This window comes from Syngnathus acus, chromosome 22, assembly GCF_901709675.1.
Source record: "Syngnathus acus chromosome 22, fSynAcu1.2, whole genome shotgun sequence".
NCBI lineage: Eukaryota > Metazoa > Chordata > Actinopteri > Syngnathiformes > Syngnathidae > Syngnathus > Syngnathus acus.
This window is the reverse complement of record NC_051106.1, coordinates 7,424,285-7,433,920: the sequence shown is the minus strand read 5'-3', so window position 1 is coordinate 7,433,920 and position 9,636 is coordinate 7,424,285. Positions and strand designations below refer to the sequence as shown.

Below are 9,636 nucleotides of genomic sequence, written 5' to 3'. Positions count from 1 at the left end.
AGCAACAAGCACACACACACACAGCCTCAATGTATCACTTTTGCTTCAAAGCTGGTCCCTTGAAAATCATAAAATGTGGCATCAATAAAACCCCTTTGAGCTGCACCGTTTGGTGAAACCATCACAATGAGACAAGAAGCTTTAGGTGGAAGAAAAGGTGAGGAGAGCAACAGACTGCAAAAAAGAAAACAGAGCAAGAAAGATGTGAGGTAGATTCAGAAGCCAGAAAAAAAACAAAAAAAAACGTTGGATCAGTGGCAGCCTGTGGAAATGTATCTGGTTCAAACAGAGTCCAAAGGTAAAGCGCAGGCAGATAGATTAGACGATGAAGCACACACAATGACACCATCCCACATTGTGTAATCTTACAATTCCCGCAGGATTTGCAAAAAAAAAAAATGATGTGATATGTCTCTTATTTCCTGTATATATTCTTTTTTTTTTTTTTTTTTTAAGTTCCCCTTCCACACATTGCTCACAGGACGTCAATTCTCTCCGAGCCTCTGTGGCACATTGTGGTGATTCATATTCTCGGGCCGTACGAGAGTGTATTTTAGCGTTGCCGGCTGGCCCTTAAATGAATATCAATACTTGTGTCTCCTCCGTCTTTCCCGCTGCTCCATATCAAGTCCAATTGTCCTGCCAATGTTCCCTGCGTCTGATTAAGGCCTGCCAGCCGTTGATTTTTATTGGTCGCGTAATGGTGCAAAACCTAAACATTAATCAGGAACAATGGAGCCGTGTCTCGTACGAGGCTATTAGGCGCCGTGGAGGGCGGGAATCGGTGGACCGAGGCAGGCGGGCGTACAAAGTAGGCGTCGGAATGAACTGTCACTTCTGCGGGGAAATGAGCATTGTTACTGGAAGGAAATTGTTTTTGTTTGTTTATGGCGACCGGGGTGCCGCATGACAATGTAATGTAATGAGAGCCAAGACACGAAGTCAAAATGTTCGACTTTACAAACGGCACAATGTTTGTTGACTCAAATGCACAGGGAGACCAAATATTACTTTTAATATGTGTTCAATGTGACCCTGATTCACACCTGAGCTGATGGACCGTTGAAAAAATAATCAAATCTGAGTGTCATCAGATCAAAATTTTTTGTTTGGGTGCATCGTGTCCTCGTCCAGGTGTTGACCGTGCCACAATGAACCTGTGCTTTTGGCAAATCTGCGTATAATCCGCTAATGTTCTTAATCCCTCGGGGCGGGGTCACATTTTTTAAAAAATGGATGAGAAATTAATCTTCTATCAGGTAGAGCAATCTGTCAATGCCACTGAGTAATATTTGCCCCACCAGTCTCCCCCACACACACTCAAACCCTTCTGTCATGTGCGCTAAACGGGAACACCAAAACCGAAAATCTCCCTTTTGTCCTTGAAGCCATCATTCAAATGATTGGAAATATGGTGTCCATACAATACAACGTCGTGGAGCGACCACTGATCGGCAAAAACGCTGACTTGCACGTTCCTAGTTTCAGCGCAAATGTATTCCTGGCGCTGTCCATTTACGTCGGATTAGATTGTCTTGCAGAGCCACTAAGCCATGTTCACATCCACATCGGTGTACCATGGCGTCACCCCCACAACATATGTGTGCATCCAAATCCTCTCTTTTGTCTGTGTAGAATTTGAATGACATATTCTAAAAGTGGGATGTGGTTTTTGCTCCTAAAATAGCTCGCTGGCCTCTAGTGCAGTTGTCACGGTGGCTCACTGCCGCTGAGGCGATTATTAGGACCACCTGAAAAATCCACTACGATTGTCATGCAATGTTAATGCCTTCTGAAAGTCACGTCCGTATTTTTATTATACGATTGGGGGTTGAACAGGGGTGTGTAGACTTTTGATATGCACGTTCACACTGATCTGAAAATGTAAAAATAAGATTAGTGCAATTAGGTTGCGTGCGTAAGCGTCACTAATGAAGTGAGTCAAATGTGAGTTCAGGTACTCTGTGTGATCCGTGCCAAGTACTGCATAATGTTAAAAAAAAAAAAAAAAAAAAATGCATAGCAGCGTGCCTAATCGCATTGCGCCACAGCCCAATTATTTCTGCCACTCGGCCTGACGTTTGAGAGGCGAGCCAAGGAACGCTACCACCGGATCTAAAGGCGTCAAAATGCGTACCGGCTCTCCACTTGTCATGGTGACGGAGGCTGATTGCTCCTCCATTTTGTCACACTTGTAAACTGTGAGCAACAAGAGTGTGTAACATCAAAGTTGTTTTTTTTCTTTCTCTTTTTTCTTTAGTTTTTCAAGTTGAGGGAGAGCTTCCTGTGCTGCCACTCAAATTCTCCTAACTTTACAGAGTCACGCTGGCGAGAGTACTTGGCAAGTATCTTTTTTTTTTTTTTCTGTTTTATCCCGAAGGAGGGGCAGCCCTTCCTCTGTTTTTCCTCTTCTCGTCCGCTGTTGACCTTCAGGGAGCGAACCTTCTCCTCATCAATCCCGGCTCGCTCCTCTCGCAAATGAGAGGTGAAAGGTGGAGGCGAGTGGACCAAAAATGGGCTGCTGCTCATTTCTGGGCTGAGGGCCAAATTCCAAATTGGGACATTAATGCATTCGAAGAATTAAGAAGCATAATATAGCAGAACATTTGAAAAAAAATCCTTTCAAAATAAATTACAGATAATATAATCTAAGCGTTACTTAAAGTTTGTTATTATTAGACTCATTTAAAACGCTCTATTATAAATATTTTTTTTTAATAAATTAGCAAGCAACTAGTGTTATGCCCCCGAGTGGTACGTTAAAGAATCACTGAATCAAATGCGAAAAAAATGTCCAACAGTTAAATGTGCTAAAAACGACATAAACTTGTTGTGCATACAAATTTTTGAAAATTTTCCTTGAAAAAATCAATCAATCAATCACTCAATCAATGAATTATCAAATAAAAATCTGTGACAAACTTTGAAGGTCAACCACATGACAGCTGGAACATTAACTATCACAACAGACCTCGCCTCCACCTAATGTAAGATCGGTAATTCGCCGTTTGACTAATATGAGATACTACTTAACTATCCTTGCTGCTGTTTTGGTTAGCAACAGAGTTCAAATGGGGTTCAGCCGTTAAATCTTTAATGTCCGTGTGTACAAAATTGCATCTCTGAGCTGAGGTAATTACAGTTGCCACCCTTGTGGGGAAAAAATGGCTACATGTCGAAGGTATATATTTTTCTTGCGTGCACTCCGTGACTATTTGGAGAACTAGAGCACCCAAAAGTATGATGCAGTATTTATCAAATGAAAAATTCCCCCCATAGTGTCAGTCAAAAGTGACCTCATGATTTTAAAGGCAAATCTTAAATCACATTCGAAGGCTTAGGCGTACCTAATTTTGTGTCCGCTGCATATAATATGGACTTGCGCATCAGTGATGCAGCACCACCCGTGTAAAAGGTGTGTCCCGCAGTGGAGTGGGCGTGGCTACTGCGCCAACGACACACGCACACACAAATGCATACAGTAAGCCAGCCGTCGCACAAAGAAAAAAAAACCCTGCGCTTCACACACTGGTAGTGTCCATGAATCCCACTTTTTATTTGCTCGTCATTCCTTATTCGGATGTCTTTTTGGATACATTTTCAAACCATTCTTTGAAAATCAAAGCAAAACTGTAGCACCAGAGCATTTTTTTTATTTTCATTAAAAAAAATGTCAATTTGTGCTATTTTTCTTATTTGGAGCTGTGTATGGGAGGGGGCATTTAAAAAAAAAAAAATCTTCATTTTCCCATAGTTGGAAGAAAGCTGTCCATATGCACTTTTTTATTCATTGAAATCACAATAAATGCATTTTAAAAAAAGGGCCATTAGCGTCCAAGCAGGGGAAATAAGCTTCTCATTGATGGTGAATATTTTTATATTTTATATATCTATATATAGTATATATATAGATATATATATATACATTTATATTTTATATATATTTATATTTTATATATGTATACATTTATGTCATGTCTATATACAAGTATGGCACTTGATTACACAAAAAAGCGGGAAAAAAAGAGAATCATAAAAATCTGTGGGCGCTTTGGTGTGTCCTACACAACAACAACAAAAAGACATGAAGGTGAAGTCACAGACGTTTGCGTTTGCAGCAACGGTTGATAGAAGTAAGCAATGGAGCGGCTCTTATGTTTAAGGTCAAGTGGTGTGACACAGGCAACAAAAAATATGTTTATATATGGATATGGATCTATTAGTGTCCTTTTTACTAGTGCCGTTTAACTATAGATAGAGATGAAGTGGGAAAAAAACCAGCACATTTTTGGATTAAGCTTTTAGGTGTTTTCCTCTTTTCAGTGCATTTTCAAGAGGACACACCCAAAGCCAAAATGAACATATTGTGGCTTTGGTTGCCATCACCGCCACTCAAAAGTATGTTCCTTTAAAAAAATTTATTCCCATGACCACAGGTGTACCTAATGAATTGTCCAGTGTGTGTGTGTGTAGTAGACACATGGTTGCTCTGACGGAGTACAAACTCAAAACGATGCCTCTGTGCAATCATAAGCATAATTTAGCAAGCCGGCACACGCGTTAGTAATCCAAGCATGGAATTTATGGAAAGAAAAGGGAAAAGCAAACTTGCCCACTGGTGAAAAGTCGTGACACGTATTCAGGCGTGCGTAATAGTCAGAAGTTCCAAACGCGCAAGGAGGATGGCTGGAGCAAGGGGGGGGGGGGGGGGGGGGCTGTGTGTGTGTTTTGCTGTCCTCTTTAGACGTAAGCCGAGTCGCTGGACTGCGTGCGCCCGAAATTGGGCACGCTCATCCGCGGCAGGTCCTTGTTCCGGATTTCGTAGATGGACTTCCGGCGGGCCTGCACGCCGCGCACGGCCGTCTTGATCTTGCGCCAGCCCAGGTGGTTGAGCTCGGCCAGGTTGAGCACCACGCAGAAGCCGCTGACGGCGAACATGAAGACCAGGAAGACGGTCTTCTCGGTGGGCCGCGACACGTAGCACTCGACGTCCTTGATGCACGGGTAGCGGTCGCACTCGTAAACGGAGGGCACGTTGAAGCCGTACAGGAAGTACTGGCCCACCAGGAAGCCGATCTCCAGCGCGTTGCGGAACACCACCTGGATGATGTAGAAGCGCGAGATGCCCTCCTGCCGCCTCATTTTGGACTTTGTAGTTCTGGCGGCCGCCGAGTTGGGCATCTCCTTCACCTCCAGACAGTCGGGCTCGGACTCCTTGGTGGAGTTGTCGGTGTTTTGCAGCACCACGCCGTTGACCACCGTGTTCTTGATCTTCTTGGCCGAGTCGTCGCCCCCGCCGATGCCGCCCCCCCCTCCTCCGCCGCCACCGCCGAGCATGCTGCGCTTCAGCAGCGAGTCCGGCTCTTTGTCCAGCGTCAGGTAGACGGTGGAGTAGCGCCTCTCCTTCTGCTTGGCCGACTGGTGCACCGAGTAGGTGATGAAGCACAGGCTGGGCGTGCACACCATGATGATCTGGAAGACCCAGTAGCGGATGTGCGAGATGGGGAACGCCTTGTCGTAGCACGCCTGGTTGCAGCCCGGCTGCAGCGTGTTGCACACAAACATGGTCTGCTCGTCATCGTACACCGTCTCCCCGACGATGGCCACGATCAGGATGCGGAAGATCACCACCACCGTCAGCAGGATCCTTTTTCAATAAGGAGGAAAAAACAAGTGAAAACAAGTGAACTCATTTTAGAGAGGACAACGGCGCACGTCGAGTGCCTTTTGCGCACGGGAACTGTCCAGTGCTGAAACACTTTTCTGTCTTACCGTCTAACCCTAATTCAACATCTATAGTGCAAACCACAACACAAAACACACGAAGACGACCAAGGGGCGCACAGACAGGGTCCTGTGGGAGGGGTGGTTCACAAGACAGAAGCAGGGGGACTATGGACCATGCTAAAGACGATCCTGGAGGCTGCTGCGGTCTCTCCGGTCCTTCTTCTCGCCTTACCTTCCTATCATAGTAGAGTGCTGCTGGACAGCAGCCTCCAGGAGCCTCTCTAGTATAGTCCATTCCCCCATTTCTAAGCATCCGGAGGAGCAGAAGAGGGCACAAGTGGTGGTGGTCCAGCAGGCTTCCCCCCCTCCCCAAAAAATAAAAAAAGATCTTTTTTGGAGTGTTTTACTTCCCCCCAAAAAAAGGTCCAAGCCTGGCGTCAGAGCGCATCCCGCCGCGCCGAGCGTCTCTTTGTCTGCCTGTGCGTCCCGCTGCGTGTGCCGCGCGCTCCCACCGCCTCACCGCCGCCGCCACGTTGCCCCCCGTCATGTGGTGGTGGTGAAGGCAGCAAGTTGGGGAGGAGTAAGGGGGGGGTTGACTTGCAAGCCCTCCGACGTGCACGGTCCTCACATCGGGTGTGCGCGCCGAGGGGAGCTCGCGTTGAATGTCTTTGCCAGCGTTAATCCGCCTTTAAGTACTGCCCCCACCACCTCCTCTTCCTCCCTGCTCCTCCTCCTCCTCCTCCTTGCGCAAGCGTGGGGCTTCTGGTTTGGAGTAATTCACTTCACTTGAACATAGAATGCAATTTATGCACCAGGCAGGCACAGTTAAGTGTGCTGCATGAGGGTCAATTATGCCATTTTCTTTCCATATTCAATGAAAAACAATTTCATTTTACACAATAGTAGGAAAATGTATTCATTATTTACTATTATAATTCATAATTTATTTTTATAAATATATTTTTAATGAAAATAGGTCAAAATATGAAGTATGGCATTTCTCTACGTGGGGGCAGATTAGAACCGATGTTTTTGATTTTGTACGCCGGCGGCTCTGCAAAATAATTATAAAAATGATATATGTATAATATATGTATTAATTATATAAATTGTAGTGCAATTATACTATCGCAATACTGAACATTGACTTGACAGTAATAATATTAAACCTTTGAATTTGTTTTTTATCATCATTATCATCATTGTCGGGCAGTGTAAGGTTTGTCCATCAATGTGCCAAAAGAGATTAGGGAAGTCACATGACCACCTGTGTTTTCCCTCAATGAAACATGGCGCCGTGGCTTATCCTCTCCGCTCGCTCTAATCTTTTCTAATTCAAAACTTTAATAACCGTTATTCGCCAATCACGTGAACAAAGGCCACTCTATTTTATTTTATTTTTTTAGCCCAATTTAATTTAAGAGCGGCTCACCTTGCATTAGCCAGCCTCATTTGTCCTACTTCAGCTACTCAAGCGAGCCATAAAGAAGACAAAGAGGTGCGCGTCGCAGGTCCTGGGTTCTTGTTTATTTAGAAAGCTATACATGTAGAAATTGTAAACAAATGGTTGAAGGCTCGTAAAAGGATCAGGGGGGGGGGTTGCTGGCTTAGAAGCACTTCCTGTGGACGATGGAGGGTCCGGCCTCATCGTACTCCTGCTTGCTGATCCACATCTGCTGGAAGGTGGACAGCGAGGCCAGGATGGAGCCTCCGATCCACACGGAGTATTTTCTCTCAGGGGGGGCAATGATCTAAACGCAAGCAAAAAAGTATTACGGTAATTCGGTATCCTTACAAAAAAAACGCTAGTGATCTATGTGTGCTAGCTACCTTGATCTTCATGGTACTGGGGGCCAGAGCTGTGATCTCCTTCTGCATGCGGTCGGCAATGCCGGGGTACATGGTGGTGCCGCCCGACAGGACGTTGTTGGCGTACAGGTCCTTCCTGATGTCGATGTCGCACTTCATGATGCTGTTGTAGGTTGTCTCGTGAATGCCGGCCGATTCCATGCCTGTGGAGGAGGGGAGGGAGGGAGGGAGGGGGCGGGATTAGATTTAAGCTTAGAGAAACCGACACCGCTGTCAGTTGCCCGAACAGGCGCTACGGCAGACGGCTTCCCCCAACAGCTGACAGAGCAGCAAATGTTCATAATATACTTTAAGACGTAGAGAGGATAAATTGCGACTTCAAAACCGTCTCAAATGTCAAAGTCTTGGGACATTGCGAATTCCCGAACGTAGCTTTCTACGCACCGATGAAAGAGGGCTGGAAAAGGGTCTCCGGGCAGCGGAAGCGCTCGTTGCCGATGGTGATGACCTGACCGTCGGGCAGCTCGTAGCTCTTCTCCAGGGACGAAGAGGAGGCGGCTGTGGCCATTTCGTTCTCAAAGTCCAAGGCCACGTAGCACAGCTTCTCCTTGATGTCACGCACGATCTCACGCTCGGCTGCAGTGGCGAGATGTTACACTTAGTCGAGCGGAAGGGAAGAAGAACTTTTCCCATCGGGTCGAGGCGTACCTGTCGTGACAAAGGAGTAGCCGCGCTCGGTCAGGATCTTCATGAGGTAATCGGTGAGGTCGCGTCCGGCCAAGTCCAGACGCATGATAGCGTGCGGGAGGGCGTACCCCTCGTAGATGGGCACGTTGTGTGTCACACCATCGCCAGAGTCCAGCACAATACCTGACAATCAAATCGTAATTGGATCATTCAAATCCAAAAATCCAGAAAGTGAAAAAAATATCTGGAAAGAGCAACGTACCGGTGGTACGACCGGAGGCGTACAGCGACAGCACGGCCTGGATGGCCACGTACATGGCAGGCACGTTAAAGGTCTCGAACATGATCTGGGTCATCTTCTCACGGTTGGCCTTTGGGTTGAGGGGCGCCTCGGTAAGCAGGGTGGGGTGCTCCTCTGGGGCCACCCTCAGCTCGTTGTAGAAGGTGTGGTGCCAGATCTTCTCCATGTCGTCCCAGTTGGTGATGATGCCGTGCTCGATGGGGTACTTGAGGGTCAGAATGCCCCTCTTGCTCTGGGCTTCGTCGCCCACGTAGGAGTCCTTCTGACCCATGCCCACCATGACGCCCTGAGAGAGGACAGAGGAGGTGGGGTTTAGTTATGGGGTACAAAATTATCCCAAAGTGTTCATGAAGCTTTGTATTTCAGAATAGCTAGCACGAAATAGAGATCCTTTACCTGGTGCCGAGGGCGGCCGACAATGGACGGGAAGACGGCGCGAGGCGCGTCATCCCCGGCGAACCCGGCCTTCACCAGACCGGAGCCGTTGTCGCACACGAGGGCGGTGGTCTCGTCGTCGTCGCACATGGTGTCACCTCTGAAATAAACCATAGAGATGAGTCCACCTTCTTGGCATTAATCCACACTTCCAAGGGGTTCCCCTACTTACCAGGATCAGCGCTGGGCACTTCAGAACCTCGCAAGAGCGGCAACCGGGGGGAGGGTGTCCGAGAGCCTGGTCAGCCTGTTTTATATCCTGTGAGGGAGGGGCTGTGCTTTCTCCAAGTATGGTAGCCTGTTGCGCCATTGACAACTGCACTCCATGAATGGCGTGACGGGGGACAGGGAAGCCCGTCTGTGCCATGTATGGGCGACGCGGCGCTCGTAGTGAGGACAGATGGACGGAGCCATGCGTCTTCTTTAGATCTTGACTCAGACTCCGACATGTGGACATTTTGGTCTCATTTTTGGCCTTCATTGTGTCATGTCAGGAAGGCAGAAGTTGAGCGTGCTTACATTTCTTTGTAAACTGTATTTACAGCTTCTTTGTTGTTTATTTTTGAACTGGGGTGAGGGAACCTGCGAGGATCAGGTTTGAGTGTCTGGACGCACGTTAGCACTACTATAGCGCCATCGCGAGTGTGGGGCACTTGTCAAACAGCTGGCATCTGCAG

General features: G+C 47.1%; 2 protein-coding genes across 2 annotated transcripts; both read right to left on the bottom strand.

The window, feature by feature from the left end:
* Nucleotides 1–3,532: 3,532 nt before the first annotated feature.
* Nucleotides 3,533–6,409, bottom strand: LOC119116259 (gap junction delta-2 protein-like). The gene is made up of 2 exons (XM_037241508.1): nt 5,960–6,409; nt 3,533–5,647 (listed from the first exon to the last, which is right to left on the bottom strand). The coding sequence occupies exons 1-2, from the start codon at nt 6,028–6,030 to the stop codon at nt 4,741–4,743; spliced, it is 978 nt and encodes a 325-aa protein (XP_037097403.1). The 5' UTR covers nt 6,031–6,409; the 3' UTR covers nt 3,533–4,740.
* Nucleotides 6,410–7,226: 817 nt separating this feature from the next.
* Nucleotides 7,227–9,242, bottom strand: LOC119116258 (actin, alpha cardiac muscle 1). Its single transcript, XM_037241507.1, has 7 exons — nt 9,132–9,242; nt 8,921–9,059; nt 8,486–8,810; nt 8,245–8,406; nt 7,981–8,172; nt 7,558–7,739; nt 7,227–7,478 (listed from the first exon to the last, which is right to left on the bottom strand). The coding sequence occupies exons 2-7, from the start codon at nt 9,047–9,049 to the stop codon at nt 7,335–7,337; spliced, it is 1,134 nt and encodes a 377-aa protein (XP_037097402.1). The 5' UTR covers nt 9,050–9,059; nt 9,132–9,242; the 3' UTR covers nt 7,227–7,334.
* Between the last annotated feature and the right edge of the window lie 394 nt (nt 9,243–9,636).